The 23,080-nt window shown below is 38.1% G+C and overlaps 1 protein-coding gene across 2 annotated transcripts in view; it reads right to left on the bottom strand.

Moving 5' to 3' along the window:
- Positions 1 to 441: 441 nt before the first annotated feature.
- ADCY8 (adenylate cyclase 8) overlaps positions 442 to 23,080 on the bottom strand; it is a 204,927-nt gene continuing 182,288 nt past the window's right edge. For both annotated transcript variants that reach the window (XM_075211702.1, XM_075211704.1), the window contains 7 exons: positions 21,676 to 21,848; positions 18,731 to 18,812; positions 11,206 to 11,364; positions 7,742 to 7,888; positions 4,865 to 4,957; positions 3,227 to 3,341; positions 442 to 1,018 (listed from right to left, as the gene is read on the bottom strand). In XM_075211702.1, coding sequence (XP_075067803.1) covers positions 531 to 1,018; positions 3,227 to 3,341; positions 4,865 to 4,957; positions 7,742 to 7,888; positions 11,206 to 11,364; positions 18,731 to 18,812; positions 21,676 to 21,848 — 1,257 coding nt within the window. In that variant the 3' untranslated portion in view covers positions 442 to 530. The remainder of the gene's footprint in view (positions 1,019 to 3,226; positions 3,342 to 4,864; positions 4,958 to 7,741; positions 7,889 to 11,205; positions 11,365 to 18,730; positions 18,813 to 21,675; positions 21,849 to 23,080) is intronic.

Raw genomic sequence — 23,080 nt, 5'->3', positions numbered from 1 at the left:
ACTTGCTTTACAGAAATTTATTGCGTGGATTGGTGGATTCATAGACAGTAATATCACAGCAAATCAGTCTCAGCTTTTTGACCTGTACGGAATCCCATCAGGACACTGTCATAAGTATGTGGGAGGACCTTTAGCTTCCAGTAATAAAGTGGGGATGCTTTACCCTTTAGTATGCTGCTGTGGAATGTTAGGTTAACACTGAACGATCATGGTTATTATCTTAAAAATGTTACTTAAGAGGTTTGCATTTTAAACTATCCTTTCTCCTACTGATAATGTGGACCTGCACTAGAACGGTGGTAGTCACTGTGCTGATAACACCGACAGTGACTACCACAAACAGAAATACACAAAATTGATGGACACCTAATAAATGCTGACTTACCTTAAGAATGACAAAATAAGTCCCCAGACAGTGTGGTAATAAATTACGAGCAGCGGTAATAAAAAAATTATAAGTTTTTATTTGTGTATTTATATATAAAAGAAATACAAAAAAATGAATTGAAAGAAAAAAAAAATGGTGTATTTTATGGCAATTCGGGTTTATCCGCTCCCTCTGTTTGCGTGACGACTTCCGACCCGCTGGACGCGAGCAAGGTCCGCCGGTTGTAATGTCCCTTCATGATGGCGGAATTGTTATTTTCGTTAAGGATTTGCTTCTGTTTCTGTCGGTTCAGAGACTGTACAAGTCCCAGTACAACAGCTGCTAATGAATATTGTCCAGTTATTATTTTTGGCTGTGATATTAATGGATTTGGTTGTACTCTTCCTAGAAGAAAATATGTTTTGATCTTTCCTTCCTGCTCGCTAATGCCCTTCACGTAAATCTCTCCTCGATACTCAAACGCAAAGCCGCGATCCTTCAGCACGTGATATGTTTCTTCAGGCACTTGTATCCTGCCGCTTACACCTGTACTATCCATTCTACTGGCCAGGTTAACGGTCTTCCCCCAAATGTCATATTGAGGCTTTTTTGCTCCGATAACTCCAGCAACAACTGATCCATGACTTATGCCTAGAACGAAAAGAATAAAACATTTCGCTATCAAAAAAAGAAACAAATACAAAAGGAGGGGTAGTGAAATAAAAATAAGATATCATGTAACACCTAAAAGGCATATTCCACTATAGCCCCCGTTTATCATGGAAAAGGGAATGTACATGTAGAGGGGGTATCCCAACTTTCAAGTTCCAAAGGTTAGGCGTTAAGAATTTAAAGCACAATCCCACATAGAAGTTTAACTATTTCCTTTAAATTGCAAGTTAAGTACTTTTTAAGCATGCATCTGAGAGCTATTGTCTTACAGATCATTATTTGATTTTCAAAAGCTTTCTAGTTTGCAAACAAAAATGGCTTCTAGACATAGACAGAGACATTGCTGCCAGACACAGGCTCACAGCTCTCAGCATGTCATGTGATGGTAAAGGGAGGAGTCACAGTGCAGACAGAGCTGAGGGGCAGTCCTAAGCCTCTCTGCTCACTACATCATGTGACTGACATTCTTTTATGTGATTGCTGCTTTAAAAGTTGAAAAATGAATGAAACAAGCAGAAGGCTTTTGTCAGGACTTGTAAGTAACCCTTCTGCTACTGTTTTGCCCACAAAAACAGAGAAAAGAAAATTACAACAATACGAATAATAAAAAAATAATAATAGGGATAAAAAAAGAAATAAGAAAACTAGATGGGCCAATCAATTATTTTTTGATGTCTAAGTCTATTTTTCTACATTGTTATATGGGGGGTTAGTTTGAAGCTATTTGCAGGTGGCCTGTTATAGACCTCCTGCGGCAGTGTATCTATAGTAGTGAAGGCATGTAACCATTGAGAAATGTAAAAATTCCCACCAGGCCTGTACTTGCCTTAGGGTTCCGTTAGAAGGTTAGGATAGGATAAGTTCCTGGACTTAAAAGTGTGGGTGTGGTTTATGTCATTCCAGTGGTCTGAGGAGTGAAAACCTGGATGTATCAAAACCCAGACTGTTCTGTGTGCTAATGACTCAGTGACCTCTTCATTGTTATTAAGTTATTTCCGAATGGATTACATGTCAGATAAATCTTGCCATAAATGATTGTCTGGATACATTTAAATTCATTCCTGTTTCCATTCCTTGAACTATATTTGCTAGTATGAGTAATCTGTCATAATCACTTCATTTAACCACCTACCATTGTCTGAAATTCTGTAATAAAAATCACTTGATTTGCATACCCCCCCATTACTGCAAGCCAAGAACACTCATAAGTCTGTAATTTCCAAATGTCATCTTGGATAATAATTCCAGAAAAACAACAATATTAAAATTATTCAACTGAAAATCAAGTTACATGTAAAATAGACCCAAGACTGTTGGCTAAGGGCAAAAGTATAATTTCTGCATTGTTCCCCCAATTAGAACCATAGGTGACTTATGCTTCGGGTCTAAATAATTCACGTGGGGCTCACCCGTTTCTCAGCACATCAACAGACATTTGTCCTAGGCTGACAGCCAGTAGAGTTTTTTAAACGCAGGGTACTGAAAGGATGCCAAAGCAGCCCATTGGACAAGCCGCAGCAGCCATCCAATCAGCTGAGTCGAAAGCCCTCCATTGTCTCAAATTTATTTACAGACTCTGAGAAGTCTCTGTTACAGTGTCAGCAGGTTCTAATAATTGGGTTGAGTTATAATTCACTTTTAGATTGTTTGTACTTCCACATCACTCAGTAGCATCAATGTCTTTAGGTTTAGATGCTGTAAATTTCCATGCAAACATCTGTTTTCTAAAGCTGGGTACACACTACACGGTTTTTGTCCAATAATCGGCTCAATCAGCCGACATACGACCGCTCGTTCAAAAGTTGGGTCAGTGTGTGCAGTGACACGATGGTCGAAAGTCTGCCCAAATGGACGATTGTCGCCTTATTTGGTTGGTCGTACCGTTTAATATTTTCGTTCCAATCTCGTTCCCGCTGTGTAGTGTGTATAAACTTCCGACCGATCCACAACAGTGAGTACGAAATTACAGTCATTGCTCACGACAACATGGCTGTAAAAAGTCGCTAAAGGGACATCCGCTCTTCCCTTTATCGTCCTAAACAAGGCTAGTGTGTATGCAGTCCATGGACCGAGCGATCGGAACATCGATCGCATGTAAAATCGCTCAGCATAAAAAGTTGGTGGAAAATTCTGTAGTGTGTACCCAGCTTAAGTGAATGAAACATTAATGCATCAGAGAATGCTTACCAATACGCAGCTCAAAGTTGTTGAACGAATGCTTGTTGATCTCTTGGATGCTTTCATTCAGCGCGATGGAGAAATCCGCCACAGCGCACAAATGTCCCCATTTATCTTCACATTGCTAAAGTAACACACAACACAAAACCCATTACATATATATCAGGGTACAAACATTGGCTTTGTTGTTAAATCCTGCCATTTGGTTCCATATTTCTCTTTATTGCTTTCTAAATTTCCTTCCACAAAGCAAAACATTTAAAGTTATTAGTCATCTTAGGTCTCATTAAATCCCTGTACGCTGCAGCTTATGCAGATAGGGTGATTAATTTAGAAGCTGCAATGCTTTTCTTTTATGCTATATTACAAATAACATAAAGCCTGCAATTCTCCGCACTGTACAGTATAATGTCTTACGTCACGTGGGGAGTTTATCAGCGTGAGGTCACATTATACAAAATATTACAGGACAAAGGGTTCAGAAATTTTGAACAAGAAGAATTAATTTTCAGCACATTAAGGACTTATTTCTTAAGTGCAGAACGCTTACGTCAGTGCAGCGATAACTCTTTGTGAGTGAATGACATCATTACACCCAAATATAAGCACTTTGTATAGGAAATAACATGAAAGGAGAATATTATAATAAGAGAATCGGTTGTTTAGTGGTTTAGTGGTCATAAAGTGACCTGCACTGTACCTATTAACTAAACCATCATATACATGGGCCATCATCTCAATGATCCAGGTGGCATTTCAAGTAGATTGGTGGTTTGAGCAGCTTAGCAATAGCATGCCCAAATGGAAAATGCAGATAACGTAGGCTACACCCAGGCGATGTCCTAATGCCTGACTTGGTTGTACCCATAGATTGTGAGACGGTACCCTTGTTACCAGGGAAAATTTAGACTGTTGTTGTAATGGTATGCAATTGGAAGCCCCAAACTTCCACAGAGCATTGCATGAAAAGAAAATAGCCGTGGCATATATTCATTAGTATATTATATTACAAGGAAACTTTCCATGAAAGCAAAAAGTGGTACCATTTTAATGAGACAAAAGGGAATCAGGTATTGTAGTTATGGAGTCTAAAAATCATTGGTGTAGCACATACTTACCTACTTTTGACAGGCTCCCTCCGGGAGATCAATGAAGAGGGGTGTGAAGGGAGGGCGGAAGGGGGCAGGGCTTCACCATTCGCATTATTTTGGCCCCGCCTCCAGTGATGTATGCTTGTTTGGGGCCTTTTTGCAGTGGTACAAATACCCAAAGCAGGCATTACGTCTCTGGGGGCGGGGCCAAAATGACGTGAATCGCGACGTGCCGCTCCCCTTCCGCCCATGCACCCCTCCATGTCGGAAGATGCGGGAGAATTGCCAGCTCTCCTGGGATTCCGGGACACCGACCCGGAATTCGGGAGTCTCCCGGAATCCCGGGAGAGTTGGCATGTATGGTGTAGCATAGTATACTTTTGTCTATCATACGGTTTTCACTGACCTCTATTTACTGACAGTTTAAAACATTTTGCTTTATGTTATACTGATAGCTGGTAAATATATTTATTTTAGCAAACCTACTTGCTATTCTTGTAACACTGTAAAAATTGGAAATGACAGCACAAAACATTTCGTTACATTTAACAATTACCTGTTTCTCCGGGGATAATCCAGAAACTGCCATGTACGTACTTCCGATGGTTTTTATCTTTTCTATATCCTGGAATCTCTCTTCATCTAATAACTAAAATATAAAAGTCATTAGGATTAGCAATCTGCTAGCTAGGTGCAATTCTGCTGTTCTATTTTTAAGCAACATCAATATAATCAATATCAAATACTTTTCTGTGTGTGTTCTGTGCTTGTATTTATAACCTAGTGTGCTCTAATCAATGTTACACAAATAAAAAAAATGTTAAGTGTGGTCCTCTGGTTTATTGATTTGTAATTGATGTGTTGATCAGCAATTAAGTCCCGTCTGGCGATACCGCTCTTTCCATCCACTTGTGGCGTCTACCAAAGGCTCGCTAAGTGCTTGTCCAGATAACCAATTGTGGGAAATGTTGTCTGCACATGAGAATGATGAATGTGGGGAAGGAAGTGGGGTGTCTTTGCTGTTTAGCAATAATTCTGAAATGACTGTGAAACAAGGTCCCATACTGAGTAAATACTCGTTCAAGAGGAGAGTAAAGCTCAGCAGGAAATTAGCCTGATTCCAATCCTAGTTCTCATCCTACCTAAAACTTTAATTCATGCAATCATCTTCTCCCTCATCGACTATTGTAATTCCCTCCTTACTGGTCTTCCCAAAATCAGACTCGAGCCCCTATAATCTCACAGCGGCTAGATTGATTTTCCTTGCAAATCGTTTTACATCTGCTAAGTCATTCTGTCAGTCTCTACATTGGATGTCTGTTTTTCAAAGAATCCAATATAAACTTCTTCTACTAACATACAAGGCCTTCAACAAAAGTGCACAAACATACATCTCCTCACTTGTCTTAAAATATCTCCCAACTCGAAACCTCCGTTCTGCACAAGATCTGCGTCTCTCTTACACTCTCATCACTTCCTCCTGTTCTTGGTTACTAGACTTTTTTCAGGCTTCCCCTACTTTATAGAATTCACTTCCTTGCACCACAAGACTTTCCTCAAGTCTTCTCTGAAAACTCACCTATTCAGACAAGCTTATAATATTCCTCTACCACCCTCTTAATCTACCTAGGTTATTACCACCCTCTACACAGCTAACACAAGACAACAACCATCTGACCAACATATTTGTGTTACTGAGCATACAGCTCACTAAATACTTTGTAACCTTAGCTTGAAAAATATTCAAAATGATGTAGCACTTACCCTTGTGTATCAAACCATTGTCCCATAGATTGTAAGCTTGCAAGCACGGTCTTCTTAAATCTAGGTATGAATGTATTACCCACTATTGTTTTATTAATGTTTGCTTCCAATTGTAAAGCACTACGGAATCTGCTGGCACTAGATAAATGTTGATGATGATGATGATAGTAATCAAAATCCGCCCCACTGGAACCAGTAATCATGTGGCCAGTTGGCCCATACATATAAAGTAAATTGACAGTATAGTTCCGCACTCTTTCTTGTGACCCTAATGCTAGACAGACAGAGATAAACTCCCTAGCCACCGGCCACTATCTGTCATCGGTCACAACTGAGCAATGAAACAGACAGGTTTAAATAGTTTACACTCCTCCCACAGCCCTAACATGATGGACAGATTACACTCCCACCTTTCCTTTAAAAGGAGGCACAAGAATATTTGCTGTTCAAGTATATTCCTTAGCCCCGCTTCTTGTTTAGAACACAGGATCTGGATCTGAACAATTATAAAGAGCAATAATAACACCATTACCCTGCTAGTGGATGTTTATATCAGTCTAAAAACAAAGCTAAACATCTCTACATGCATCTAAACACACAGTATCTCTAGATGGAATCTGAAACATAACGCAAAACGTGTACAATGTGATAACTAGTTGCTTATCTATTTAGCACGTGTTTACAAAACAAACAAACTCCATGGGGTAAATGTATTAAGCTGAGACTTTTCCAGCGGGTTTGAAAAGTGGAGATGTTGCCTATAGCAACCAATCAGATTCTAGCTGTCATTTTGAAGAATGTACTAAATAAATGATAGCTAGAATTTGATTGGTTTTTCAAACCCGCCGGAAAACTCTCAGCTTGATACATTTACCCCCATATGTCACATATCACATACAGGTACTATGTGATTCATAATTCAATATCCGACCTTCATCATAATCATCCTTGTTTTTTTTTTGGGGGGGGGGGTTAAAAGGTGCCAGAAAACTCTGCATCACTGGACAGTTGGCATAACAAATTATATATAAGAACAGAACAAGGACACTGATATAGTGAATGATGCACCCCAATGTAAATTATTATGGATATCATAATTCACCGCAGATTTGACCTGTGTAAAAAAAATTTGGCCTACAGCCTCTTGCTTTTATATGGTCACAGAACTACTCTGTGACTTCTAATTAATATGTATATATATACTTTCATCAGGATGACACCAGGCGACCCTAACCCTGGCTAGACACAGTCCTTCTGCTGAAAAACAACCCTCTTTGTCACAATATATGTGTGTATATATATATATATATATATATATATATATATGTATATGTATATGTATATAAATATATATATATATATATAATTTTTGACATATATATATATATATATATATATATATATGTGTGTAAAAATTTATTTTCCCCTAAAAAATCGAACAATAAAGAAAAAAACACTTACTGTAAGTGACATATTTCATACCAAGTTCAGATACAGAAAACAGAATTATGTGTTACCCTTAATAATTGACTGCATTGAGTGCAGTGAACAGCAAATGATGGCTGTTCACTGCCAAGTCAGCGGCTGGGTGATAAGAGAATGATGTTTTGAAGGACAGATATATTATATTCTAGACCTTTCATCTGTCCTATCAACAAGTGATATTTACCTCATCAAAGTCAGCAATTATTTCATTGAGCAGGCGTAGGCATTCAACGCCCTGGTTATTCATTTCAGTTTGGGAATAAAAATCAGCAAATCCAGGAATGGAAGCAAACATGACGCCCACAGCGTCGTAGGACTGAGAATACAGCTCCTGCAAGAAAGCAAAACATAGTACAATCATGTTATCCATCCACGGTTAAACACATCATTTGTTTAAAATGAATGTATTGTAATGTAATCATTCAAACATTTTTTCTTAATTAACTTAGTAAAAATGTAAATAATTGTAATAATACTTACACATATGCTCTGCAAACATTTCTTGTAAAAAAATAAATACATTTTCTACAAACAAAAATACTTTACAGTAGGAGCTACGATACTGACCCCTTTCTAGGGATGTTTAATAGAACATCTTTTCCAGGTCATGAACTGCAGGGCCGGGATAATTTAAAGTAACTGTCACCTACAAACATTGGGTCGCATTTAGCGTTAGGAGCAAAGCAGAAAAAAGGAACAAATTGGGGCAAACCAAGTTGCATTGGAGGGGTGGGGATGGGGGAATTTAGTATGTGCGGACAGATTAGAGTTGGATGGGGTTGTGGCTTTGCTCAACTCTAAATTGCCATGTAAACATAAAGCTGCCCAGTACTTGTGCTCTACATGCAAAAGTAGCCAGTATTTCCCTGCATGCAAGAAGAAAACAAAAAAATAAATATAAATGAATGCATTTGCGCACTGCACAAAACGATTTGTCCAAGAGCAAATTTGCACCTCTGATTTGATTGGTCCTTGCTCTAAATCGGGCCTTTTGGAGGCTACAAAAACCATATTTCAAGTTGCACAATACAAATACTATAAAGAAAAGGGGAAACTCCCTATAAAATGTTTGCCCCTGTAATGTAAATGATTTTTTTTTTTAAATTAATCCTCGCTTAACACTATTCCACCAGCTGCAGAGCCCAGAAAGCATCATGCATCTGCAGGATAAATGATTACATAGAAGAGTGCAGGGTCTGATCTAACTCACTGCCCCCTACGAATGTAAACAGCACAGAACAGCCGATTGCACAGGAAAATTAGACAGAGCATCTAAAACATTTACATTTTGTTTCACTTATTTTTAATATATATAATAAAACCAGAGTAGTCTGCAATTCTAGTAATAATAATGCAGGTATGTTAATTAAGTGGCTTTTTATCTTGATAAATATCTGGTATTCACTTCAATAAACACATTACCTGATCATATATTGGTATCTAGAAATGGCCTTATGCAAAAATTATTGTCTGGCCTTTGATTAAATGCAAGATTAAGCTCTCATTTAACACCTGCAAATGCCATCTCTCTAATGTTAATGGACTGCTATGGTCATACCCAGTACAAGCCTCTCAGGAGATAATGCAACCCGCAGTGTTTACTAGCAGAATGTCGTAGATAGCACAGTTAAAATGGTTTTAGGGAAGATTTACCTGTGTTATTTTGCAGAAAAGGAAGTAAGGAGGGGGTATAGATAGTGCTGAGGGTATTTGGAAAGTCAAAAAGTGAAGGGAGCCTGTAAATGGTGAATGTGTTTTGTTATTTCGACTATGGCTGTTTTCTTGTTTGTTAAGGTCTTGTGGCTATAGAGGAGGTAAGACACTTTTTAATAAACCGCGTGATTATTTGGAAGGAACATTTATTGTAAGGTGGTTTACAGAGAAACTGCTGGAGAGAAAAGGAGAGTACTACCAAGACTGAGGGTTTTATAAAAGACTTCAGCTTTACATAGCTAAAAAAAAGATTTAAAAAAATGTGACAAGTCGTCGTCTTATCGTTACTGTATATTTTGTGCGCTCTATTGAAGAGAAGTTTGATCAAAGTGGCACCAAGCACCATACTGAATAAAGATTATATTGTGTGAGATCAACTATATTGTATCAATTTACAATGTCTGTAATGATAAAGGAATAGGCCTGGCTATTAAACATGTATTTTGTAGGGCTCATTATAGAATTGGAAGTTTTGATCTAAAAGTGCCGCTATAACATAAATAAAATAAATAAACAAAATCCTAATATGTGCCAGGCCCCGCTGGACCATGTAGGGGGAACCTGCAGTTTTATAACAGGTGGAGATCCTCTAGGATGAATCAATCTATTCCAAAACATTTCTTTATACAACTAGACACATAGGGCTAGATTTACTAAGCTGCGGGTTTGACAAAGTGGGGATGTTGCCTATAGCAACCAATCAGATTCTAGCTGTCAATTTGTAGAAGGTACTAAATAAATGAAAGCTAGAATCTGGTTGGTTGCTATAGGCAACATCCCCACTTTTTCAAACCCGCAGCTTAGTAAATCTAGCCCATAGGGTTATTTCCAAACTGCTGTTCTGTGATATTGTTTACTTAGCTTCGAACAACCGCAATACGGAGTGGAGCGGGTGCATTCACCGGGCATTCCCTGCATTGCTGGTACCTTTGAGATGCTGGAGATCGGTTCTCATCCCTACACTTATATTAGGATATATTTTGCACCTTGTAGTTGCAATAAAATGCAAGTGAAAGAGCATTTCTACACATGTAAATAAACCTTCAAACAGTCCAAACGTTAACTCGCTGTCATATTTTATTTAAGACATAAATTAGACTAAACTAAGTATTTTAGGAGGAAAACGTAAACCTTTAAATGAATGAAATTGATGGTCCTAAAATGGAAATAGGTTGGACTGTAATGAAAACCCACAAATGTAGGCACAGATTAAACTTACAGGGGTGATTCCTAAGACTACGAAGTGGACAGAAGGCCAACGCTAACCCTTATATATCTAATATATAAATGCTTAGTAGCGTCTGTGGGTGTGTGGAAAAAAAACCAAATTGCAGCGCCACCTGCTGGGCGGAGTTATACACTGACCTACTAAATTCTTAGTGTGTGTGGGAAAAAAAATTCAAAAAGGGCTGAAATTTGGTAGGGCTCAAACTCATTTTCGTAAGGTAATTTTACCTCATGAACACACATGTGTAGAGGCGTGCGTTAGTGTGTGTGTGTGTGTGTGTGTGGAAAAAACTATTTTCTCAGAAAGGGCTCATCCAATTGACCTGAAATTTGGTATACTGACATTATTTGACCAAAAAATTAGAATAGTCAAGTCAGTTAACTTCCATCATCCCCCCTTCCCGCCGTGGGAGGGGTAGTAAAGGCTAAATTTACGAGTTAAGGGGTCAAACTCATTTTCGTGAGGTAATTTTACCTCATGAACACACATTAAAAAGGCCGCTTGCGTCGGGAAGTAACGCTCTTCCCCTGAGGAGGCCTGGGCTAGGCCCAAATGCATGACAAGAACCTTTTTAAGACCTTAAGTAGCTTGATTTGACTAGAATGCATGAGTATCATGCACGGGTTAACTTGTATATATGTATATATATATATATATATATATATATATATATATATATATATATACAGATCAATCCAAATATGTACCTCATTATCTCGGTCCTTCTCCAGAAAATGGCGAGCCACGTGACTCGGCAGGATGTTTCTGAGCATGTTTTCATTGTGTTCCCTCAGTTCCGTCATTTCGTTGATTTCCTCTTTGGCCTGAACCCGCCACAAAAAATCAAGTCTTGCGGTATATTCTAGCTGTAAATCAATATAAGTGTTACTAGAATGATATATCCTCTTTACACCATAAAGACCATAAACATTAACATCACCACCAGGCTCAAGTATTAAGGAGTACAAAGTAATTGTATTAAGTCAATAGCACTGGAAAGGCTTTTCTACAGAAAAAGCAGTAGGGAGGTGAAATGTACTGCAAAGAGTGTTGGTGTTGACTGATAAATTTAATATTTTCAATACATATTTGACTACTTTTATTATAACAGAATTGGATATAAATGTATGACATCTTTGTGTATAACTTACATACTTGCCAACATTGAAAGTCTCCCCTCTGGGAGATCGAGCATGGGGGCTTGTCACTGCAATGATATCAATGCAACGATACGCAGCATTGTGGTATCAAGCCCACCTCCGCCTACTTGAGTAGGGAAGTGTCTCGGATCTTGAAGGGAAGCATGCTCTTCCAGGAGTCTGGGAGATTCCCCTTAATGTCAACCAATCAGATGTAACTTTTTATTTTTTAAACTACACTAGAAATATTACAGTTAGAATCTGAATGGTTGCTATGGGCAACATGCTCTTTATCTTTTCCATAAGTTTTCATAAAGCTGCTTTGGCATTTGTGCATGTTAGCAGGGCAGCTGGAAGGTCTGCCTTCCACTAGAAGCCCCTCCCATAGGACACCCACCTTATATTTCCCCCTCCCTCAGGCACACTGTCCCCCTCTCCCACTGCTTCTAATCTTGTGTTGCTCACAGCAGAGTGAATTTGAACAGAGTGGACTTGAACCATTTCTCTGGACTCATCGATCAGCGGGAGGACTCTTTATTTGGGTAACATCTCTGTTCCCCCGTTATGTGCACTGTTTAAATATATTTTCTGGTATGCGCATAGTAACGCCATTGCTCTTGTTTTTATGGTTTTCTGGACACTATGTGTGTCTTTTTATTGTGGCAATAAATGGTATTATGTTATGTTCTCCTCTTCTTTTATCTACATATGGGGAATATTGGAGGGTCGTGAAGGTGGAAATACAGAAGGAAATAATTTTCATTCATGATCTGATGTACCCGATATCCAGTGATATTTTGTAAGCGTATTTTTTTAAGGGAATTTCTCCCACATGGTTGATTCATTGGAGAAGAGTGAAATCACGATTGGATGCATTTGGAAGACGGACTCACTTTTGTGGGACATTCACAAATTGCTCTATTGTTCCTACTGTACTACCCTATGTATGTTTTGTTTTAATATCTGATTCAGTCTCATTGAGGATTATTTCCATCTTTTATGAGAATTCCTACATGTGTTTGAGAACCATTAGTGCTTAAAGGTATATTCCTTTATTATTCCAATACTTTATTTTTGGAGATTGGTGGTCTTTCCTTTATATACCTTGGGCAGCTTTTTTTTTTTATAACATTAGCGCCTTTCCTTGTCACTTTTTACAATATATCTAATCTTGTGTGGTCAAGCGGGAAGGTGGAAGGCACAGGAGGGGGATGTCTGTCTCAGTGCCTGTACCAGATCCTCCACCATAGTGACAACATTGGGAGCCCAGGGCCATGCTCTCAGCCTTTCACTCGTCAGCCAATAAGGAAAGCTGCATGTTTAATTTAAATCCCCACTGCAGCCAACGCTCAGTGCCCCACTGGGAAACAGAAAAACACTAAATAAGTGACATGAGGCCATCCAATCAATGTTTTTTTGTGAGCCCAAAATGCTGGCGCTCTAAGCGACTGCGTTGGATCGCCTAACGGTAGCAGCGAAAACATAACTTAAACCCATAACATGCATGGTAACGTGTTCTTTAACAAATTTCACTGTAACAGGGAATTAAAACAATGTATATCTGGTATTACAGTCCGTTTAAAAACGTGCTCATTCAAAGTGGGCGTGGCATTTGCTATCATATTCAAATTAGATTTATATTTTATATTTATCCATTAATTTGCTAATATGTGACTCATCGATAGCAAAAAAATAAAAGACTTTTAACAATTTATGGAACAACTCACAAATCAGTGTCGATATGAAGAAGTTTTAGAAGTCGGGGAAGAGACATTCTTGGATTCCACTCAATATGTAATTCAAATTTCCTAAGACATTTGAAACTATGACAACGAGCTAAAAGGCAATCAGCGATGTTAGATAGAGGAGAAGTGAGTGTTCGTTGAGAACAGATACGGAGCCAGAGCTGATATCCGGCACACTCCTGGCTGGATAATGGGAATTAAGTGGAAATACAGCATTTAGAAGACATGCTAAAAGAGTGGTCTGAGATGTAAGATGATAGCCATGAAAGTTTAGTGTCCATTAGATAAAAAAAATCTAAGAATTTGAATTAGAAGACAGATCAACATAAAAAAAAGTAATCAATTTCGTCTTGTAAGGATTCCGACCAGTATAATAATCACTCACTGGCGAGATCTCTGTCTCTTCTCTCCCTCTGCTGCCCTTCATCAGCTCTCGTCCCTGGTTTAGCGCACTGATATTAAGCAGTAGGGTAGCAGAGAAGAGTTCTGCCCAGTAGAGCGATTAGCATACCAGACGCTCTCTTGGTTAAATGTTCTACAAGACAGGGTCATTTTAATAATTAGCAATAACTGGCATTTACCACTAGTAGAGGGGGCCCACAGTTAAATTTCCTAGTAGCGGAGGCCTCAAAATAGGTTTTATCATAGACCCCCGTGTCCTAAAAATCCTAAAATCTCCTGAGTCAAATAAAAAACAACTTAAAAAGATCCTAATATCAACCTACCCCAAGTATTAACCTAAGTCCAAAGTTAAGTGCAACCCCTAATCCAAACATAAGCTAGCTCTAGTCACTAAACTGTCCCACACAGCATCTTTATACAAACGGTTTTGTCCTAATACAGGTGCAGATTGCACCTCATATTTTGGAAATGGGTATAAGGTCCACAAAGGCAGAGGTCAGGGACCAGGGGTAAATTACCTCAAATGGGGTAAAAATTTAATTCCTGGGGGTAATGCAGCTGATTCACATGCTGTCAGTTGGATTGTAGACCCCTTTAAATGTGAAATTACTGCTGTACCAGAAGAACCTCAAGGGTTGGCAGAGGCACTTCTTGAGCTTCGATGCAATAATGAAGCACATATTGCATTTGAAAACAAAGCAGATCTGTCATATTTTTGGATGTAAACAGCTGCAAAGGCATTCAAAATTGCACATGAGGAGTCCGTCAAAAAGTTGCTGCCTTTTGCAACAACCTACCTTTGCGAACAAGGATTTTCCACTCTAACGAACATAAAAACAAAGCAGAAATTGGACGCTGAAGACTGTATCCAAATTGCTCTGACATAAAAATGCCCCAATATTGATGCTCTCGTATCAAAAATGAAGCAACATCATTTCTCCAAAACCTGAAGTTTTGAAGTTGAAGCTTTCAAAGAAATTTTCAATAGATTCAATACAATTTTGAATTCCAAAAATTAATAATATATGATTTCCTTCCTTTCAAATCAAGGGGGTAACGTCGGCGTATCTAAATATATTTGGTGGTAAAAGGTAAAAAAGTTCCCTGACCCCTGCACTAAGGTGATCTTTGCCCCCTGTTCTAATAATTTACTAAGGTATTTTTTATTTGCATCACTACCTAGTGACGTAAAGAACTTATTCCCCAAAAGTCAAGATTTGTTCAATGTTCTTCACTATACTGTGTATCTAAACTAAGATTGGTATAATGCAGAATATCCTACTGACAATATTGACGCATCTACAAATTTTGCGCATGTGATTATAAATTTCGAATTGTTTGCTGTTATTTTGCTGAACAGGAAGTAATTCTATTAGGAATAAAAAAAATTCTATGCCTTTGGCAATTAACTGGTCTGTATTTTTGTATCTAATCTATTTGTATGGAAAGTACAGTTTCATGAAAATATATTCTTATTTTTCAAGCTTGGCCTACAAATAAGTTTAGAATTATTCCTTCTACAGCAGAGTTCATTTCATCCGGAGATTGAATACACATTTCTCCTTTGTGGAAGAATTGCTCTTTTGTCTTTCCCGTGGATTACTGCTAGATACACGACTTGTGCTTCTACCTCCATTCTCTCATCTATCTGAATGAATTTCCATGATACTTGTCAGCGCTGGCTATTTTTAGCTCAGCAGCAATTAACGAGGTCTCAGCGGATCTCTCTACAACTCTTCTCAGCAGCGGCAGAAGAGTCGTTTTTTTATTGCCTTTTATGTTATTGTTTTACATTGAATTATTTTATGCTATTGTCTTCTATGAAATGAAATCTTATAACCAACTTTGCATTTTCCAACCATCGCCAGACACAAACATGGAGCTGTCACTGAGAGGGGAACACTTTGGGAGACATAGTTAAATGTCAATATTGGTGCAGTTAATATTTATGTCAAAAACAAAAAAAAAGGAATTTCGAATAAAGTTTCGGATTTCATTGTTTTTTTTTTTTTTGTTCAGTATTTGTTTTTGGCAGAAGTATTATCTTCCGATATTAACATTTACTTATATCCCCTAAGTACCACCCCTCTGAAATGACATCTCTGTTTATTGTTTGTGTCATTCCTGTTTATAAATAATTAGATTTTTCTGAATAACAAATATGAAATAAATGGGGTCTGTTACAAAGTATTAAGGGATCCACTGGTCCTTTTGTCCTGTGTATTTTTGTTACCATAGCAAACAGGGGCGCATGGAGGTTTTTTAAGGGGGGTCCCACCCCCCACCCAAAACCCCCCCCCAAAAAAACCAAGAACTGCTGCGCATGCCTCAGACGCTTCTTTGACAGCGTCGCGGCTGCTGTATAGTACAGCGCCGCTATGTAGGAGCACTTCTTTAGCGGAGGGGAGGGGTTTCTGGAGACCCAGAAACCCCCCCTGCGTGCGCCCCTGTCAAAATACAGCGATACATCAAAGAGAAAAACATATATACAATTTCTATGCATATATTTTATCAGACTGCCTTAGCAATCTCTCCTCAATGTAGCCTGTGATATACATGAGTTCTATCTACCTTTGTTCCTACTCAATCTAACGCTGATTGTTCTCCCTTCCCCAGATGTTGATTATGTCCATTTAAAGCCCACGGACACATCAATTTGGGGACAGTTTGGTCTAAAGTTGCCCAAATCAGCTGTCTATATTGCTGCGCGTATTATCCAGCTTTCGGCATTAAACTTCTACTTCTCTTCTACAGCTCTTTGTAATATGCTGATACTTTATAACATGATAATAATAATTATAATAATAACATTATACCCCCTCCTTCTTTAGCTGTTACTCTACTATGTACTTTAACATGTGTTTTACAACAGATGGTATTTATCCGATAGATCCCCTCTTCCCTCAACCCCTTCCCCATTCCCTCTTTATGCTTTGAAAAATGAACAAAATAGAATTTTTTGTTACAATGTACATGTGTTTTCACTCCGCATTTCAGCTTAATTATAGTAGTCTGCATTATTTTTTCTTGCTCTTGTACAGACAGATAAAGTAATTATAATAATAAAAAAATAATAATAACATTCAAAAACCGTTTTGTCTTTTGATGATAGTTCATATTTCATTACAATGAAATAAAATGAATTTATATACATTGGTGAAACTAGTGTGTGTGTCTATATGTGTGTGCTTCAATTCTAATGACGGGTAATATAGTTTATAACATAGATGCTTTGGTGCATTCTCGGCTCAGCTGCTGGTACGTAATTTAATAACATAATGCAGAGCGAGAGCTACGTCCCCTGATAACCCAAACTTGGGGTGGTTGCCACAAAAGTGATTATGACAGATGCATCTGCTAAGGCAAATTAATCAAATTGGAGCAGGAAAAACCATCCCCGCCTCATAATAACTAAAATGAGATGCATTACGGTAGTGAACAAAGTATGTAGCATGCAAAAAAAATAAATATATATATAATATATAAATGCTTAGTGGCGTCTGTCTGTCTGTGTGTGTGTGAAAAAAAAAAAACCAAGTTGCAGCGCCACCTGCTGGGCAGAGTTATACACTGACCTACTAAATTCTTAGTGTGTGTGGGAAAAAAAATTCAAAAAGGGCTGAAATTTGGTAGGGCTCAAACTCATTTTCGTGAGGTAATTTTACCTCATGAACACACATGTGTAGAGGCGTGCGTTAGTGTGTGTGTGTGTGTGTAAAAAACTATTTTCTCAGAAAGGGCTCATCCAATTGACCTGAAATTTGGTATACTGACATTATTTGACAAAAAAATTAGAATAGTCAAGTCAGTTAACTTCCATCATCCCCCCTTCCCCCCATGGGAGGGGTAGTAAAGGCTAAATTTACGAGTTGAGGGGTCAAACTCATTTTCGTGAGGTAATTTTACCTCATGAACACACATTAAAAAGGCCGCTTGCGTCGGGAAGTAACGCTCTTCCCCTGAGGAGGCCTGGGCTAGGTCCAAATGCATGACAAGAACCTTTTTAAGACCTTAAGTAGCTTGATTTGACTAGAATGCATAAGTATCATGCACGGGTTAACTTGTATATATATATATGTTCTGTCCTTGAAAGAGGTGGTGGGTGATGTTCAGACTGCAGCAAAACAACTGTAATTGTATCTTCTAAAACTGTGACTTGTTGTGTTTGTTGATTAATAAAATGGAAGGATTTTTAATTAACTAGGTATCAGTAGATGTCTAAAGCGAAACAAATTCCCTCCGCTTCTCGTAAAGATTATGGCCAGTAGGCTAATCACTCACTGGCCAGAAATCTGTTCCTCCCTCTGGTTATCTGTTTTTTAATTAAAATTATAACTGGAAAAGTGTAGGGACCCTTTACTCATTGAGTAACATGGATTCACTGGAAAGAGTTACTAATAGAGTATAGTTTGTAGACTTTGCTTGTTCTCTGCAGTGTCTTAAACAGTAAATACTCATGATATAAAATATATCATAAACAGCAACAGTCACCCCACACCTCTAAACCAGTGTAGAAAGTAGTTCTCATGTACAATAAAAAGCTCAAATGATAAAGCAGGCTATTCCAGTTATGTTTGTTAAGCTTTCACTACAATGCCGCTATGTATGAATCCATATGAATTAGGCTATCTCTCTGCAGAAAATTGTAAAGGTAAACAACTTCAAAGCAGATTATATGTACATTATATTACATTTATCTATCACAATACAATCTGTTACTATGTAAGTAAAACAGTCGGAGGAGTATTGTTTAGACTTATTATTTGGGGTACAGTGTATGAATTTGGCTCACACATATCGCTAAAGTCCTCATATTGTCGTTGATTGAGCGCATTACAAGTCTTCCGGAAGAGGACAGCTCAGTCATTTGAGTGGCAGTGACATTTTTAAAGCAATTTCATAATAGAATGCCAAAGAGTCAGTGCAAATGGAAGTGTTTGTCTTACCTGCTGTCCGTGATAAAACACTGCTAGGAGGAACATAGCCATTAGCAGCAAAGAAGCCTCTTTTGTCCCTAGGAAGTCTGTGCTGAAAATAGACAAAACAGCAACTTGATATTTTATCGGTCTAACAATACAGCTTGTAGTTCAATGCAAGAATTTGAGACCAGTAAATAATGTAGCACTTAGATTTCACTGTGTGGAGGCGGCTGCTGAGCCTGTTTAGCTTAAATTACTTACTCGCCAATTCAAAAATAGAGAATCTGTTTGAAACCACATTGTCTGCAGGTTCTGATTTCCTGCATCATATTTAAATGTGATTAGTCACAATTATCCTTTCTATTCTTTTAAAATTATTTTACTCTATTTTACTAACTATTTCATTAAATAGATGATATTCATTGAGGGAGAAATACAAGACAGTGGTGCTTATTCAGAGGTGGATGAAAATGAGTACTTGCTTCTGTGTGTACTGTCTTGCGATGCTAACGACACAGGAAGAGTAGTACTGTATTCTTACTCTATTCTTATTAACTACTATAGCAGTGCTCCTCGCTGACATCAGCAGGTGCTGGATTTAAATGTACCTGAGGCTATTGTGATATTGTATACTGCTATCTATGCGCTTCTATGATAATCTGCTCCTGACCTCACTTGTTCCTGAGCATCCTTCTGTCTGCTAACTGTACACTTGTCCTGAATGTGCCAAATTTAAAGTTCCGCAACAAGCCCTAGTTCATCCTCTTCTTCCTGTTTCATTCAAAACATGGATCCATGTATTTATCATCTTTATTACTTATCTTCTATCCTCCAAACGTTTCATGATTATCTGGGGAGTGGTAAATCGCTTTTCTAAAATGTCTCATTTTCCCTCTCAAGGGTATACCTGCATCTCTGCTTCCAAAGTTCATTGTCAAGGCAGTCGTCCGCCTTCATATCATTTCTATATTCTGCTATCATCCTCAGTCTAATTGGCTCATAAAGGCACAATCAGAGCATTACCTCTGGATTTATGTATCTGCACACCGAGATGACTGGCCAGAATTATTTTATCTGGTTGAGTGGAAGGACGATGGTACTAAGGAGAGATCCTGGGTCATGGTTCCTGATGGTCATATGTTACATCTCATTAAATATTTCCAGCTACGATTTCAATGGAAGCCAGGTAAAAAGTCCCATTAGGTACAGAAACATGTTTCTTGCAGCTGATCCCTTGTCCTAATTCTCTACAGTTCTGTATGTATTTACCTGATTACCCATAGTAGACTTGGTTTGTTCCTGACTGTGGGTCCACACTCAGCAACATCAGTCTGTCACAAGGTTGCTTTTAACTATTTTTACTTTCCTGAAACAATATTGCTACAATCTTAAAAACAGTCCACATTACGGAAGCGTTAAAGGTGTTTTTTCACCCATAACAAAGCAAAAGAAAAAATGATCACAGTGATTTCTAAGACATCCTATTATTATTTTGGCCATATGTATTTTTTTATTTCATTTCATTTTAATTACAGTGAACATATTAGGGTTAAAGTCAACAGTTTACTGGCAAAAAGTTACTCCTTGGCTCCTGTTGTTAATGTACATTATATTAATCATCTAAGAGGTTGTGCTAAAAAGTTGGTCTCTGCATTTAACATGATTGGGTGGTAGAACATTGCAGTAAGTTTAAACATACTTGGCTGAAGACGGTGATGGACATGAGACTGATAATAATGTCAGCTGTTCATATACCAACCAATCACATGCCACTGTCTTCGAACCAGAACACCCTGCTGTTTCCAACCAGCATTGTATCCCCCAACCTACTGCATAGGACGCAGTGATTGGCTGTTTAGCACAGGGGTGGTACAACAGCATTAAAAACTGGGGCACATGTAATGACTTATAACACAACATTGATAACATGGATCCTAATAACTATCAGAGTAATTATGCCACATGCTATTATAAATGACAATATTGCTTGAGTGTAATTTGAAGTCCATCAGTGGTGTTCTTATATAAAAACACAACTTTGAATAACTATTACAGGCATGTGCTTTTAGGTGATATTTTATTTACCCTAGTGATAGATCAGCTATATTCCCATACATTTTGAAATGTCCATAAATAGGATTACAAAACACAATAATAAATCAAGTAAAATGTACAGAAACAGGATTGAAACAATTGAAGGTGATCCACTGCCAGTTCTATTACCATGGCTCCAGCCATCAGTTCCTAAAATTTTGCAGTGTAGTGTACGTTTAGGGAGAGTGCTCTAGGATGCGTGCTGCTGTATAATTAAAAATTGGCTGAGCAGCTGTCACCCATGCCCCTCCCTTTGTGGCTGGGTCACCACTGAGTGTGCACAGATAACCTCTGGAGCTGTAATAGATGCTTCGCCTCTCTACTTTGTCACTGGCGGTGAACTAACATATGGTACTAACCCTACATGCTCCTGTTCGGGCTGATGCCCTGTAATGGATGTTGCGATGTGTAGTCTTTCACCGTGTGCTCTAGGCAGCACAAATCCTAGCATCCATTTTGGCGGATTGAGGGTGGAAGCATTACATCTACCTTTCTGAGCCTCTAAAAATGTCATATATTCATTTTAAATTCACTGCGCTGCTGCAGTGTAAACCAGAGGAAAAAGGTATTTGTGAAATGCAACCTGATAACATAAATATACAATTAGTTTCTATTTACTTTAAAGTGAGATTTTAACGTTAGGCTGAAATTTCTCTATTATATTTATGATATTCCTATTAAGAAATAACACATAATGACACAATACAAATGAAATAGTAATTTAATCACAAAGAGGCGAAGAGAATGACTAATTTCAGGAAGCAAAACAAAGCTCTTTCTTATCAAGAAATGAAACACAAGAACTGTCTGGGTATCATAAGTGCTGTCAGAACTCTATATAAATAAAACTATAGAATCCAGCGGCAGGTGGCACTTACTTCCCATTGTGATGAGAATTGTCGTAGCGCAGGAAGAGAGATGTATAAATGGTTTCTGTCAGTAGGGAATATATTGCTATCATAATGAGCAGCACTGCCAGCTTCAGGACCGAGTTGAGACGTAGAAAGACGGCGCAGGTCACCATCGCCAGGACACCGGTGAAGACAAAGTACTAAGCAAAGAAACATATTAACAGTCAGTGAATACGTCCATCACGCAGTGAAAAATTAGAACTATATGGCCTTTTATGGCCGCTAATTTATTGAATCTGTGGTCAAGGAAGAGTTTCAACCAGTTGTAAAATCAGATTATGTGCCAATGTTTTGGCAAATTGTTACATCTTTGTAAACTGGTAAAGGCGTTACTTGTGCAATATGATCTGTTAAAATGGGAACTGATGTTTCTAGACATTGCTAGTATGCTTTCACTATCTCACAAGAATATCTGCACTATATGGTTAAGTAAAACCAGGGATGTGTAGAATTTGCCCTGTCTGCAAGGGAATGACGATATCTCATTTATTGTCAGATGTAATGTTTTAAATTTTTACTTGTTGGGAGGATAAGCAGTGTCTTATTTTTGTGATTTATGCAAGATAGAATTTGTAGCCCAAAATGAATAAATGCAAATTTGGCCGTATACAAAAGCGTGGAAGACAATGGTGATGAGGGTGCCGATAATGATGTTTGCAATAGCGAACAACATGTGGCGTATCCTTTTTTGGACTCTCTGGTGAGCAGTAAAAGCCATATATTGACCCTCGTCATAGTCACTCAACTACATATGTGGCATGAATTTGAATACAAATATATTTAGAGGTGGACCACTCAATGTTGGTAATAATATCGGCATATAAAATGGGTACAATTGTACTTGAAATATAATAGTCACTAGGTATTTACCACCTTGGTTCTGCATAAGTCATCAATTCCTAAAATTATGCAATTTAGTGCATGGTTAGGAGTGCTCTAGGATGTGTACTTCTGTACTTTTTCTCTGTGCGTAATACAGTTAGGGTTTGTGATGATAGCTGTGACTGGTTTGGCATGTTTCACTTAATTGTTGATGACGGAGAACTTGTCATCAGGTGCAACTTCAGTTCCACAGCAAACAATATGTACACCATGTAAATCATTACAATCAGAACAATATCACTGGAAGTAAGTATGACATATACACTAATATTGTTTTAATAGCCATCTGGATTTTGGGCCTTTTTGTCCCAAAGTAGAGTATGATGCCTTTCCAAAAGTCATATCACAGCCGACGCTCTGAGCTTATGTTCCCTGATGACCTCCATTGAGTCTTTGTGCATATATTATGCACTCAACCATTGACATGTTATCCTTGTCATTCTCAATCAATTTCCAAAGGATGGTTCTTGTTTTGCGATGGCAGCTAGCC

Source organism: Mixophyes fleayi, chromosome 5 (genome assembly GCF_038048845.1).
Source record: "Mixophyes fleayi isolate aMixFle1 chromosome 5, aMixFle1.hap1, whole genome shotgun sequence".
Taxonomy (NCBI): domain Eukaryota; kingdom Metazoa; phylum Chordata; class Amphibia; order Anura; family Limnodynastidae; genus Mixophyes; species Mixophyes fleayi.
This window is presented reverse-complemented; position numbering and strand designations above follow the sequence as displayed.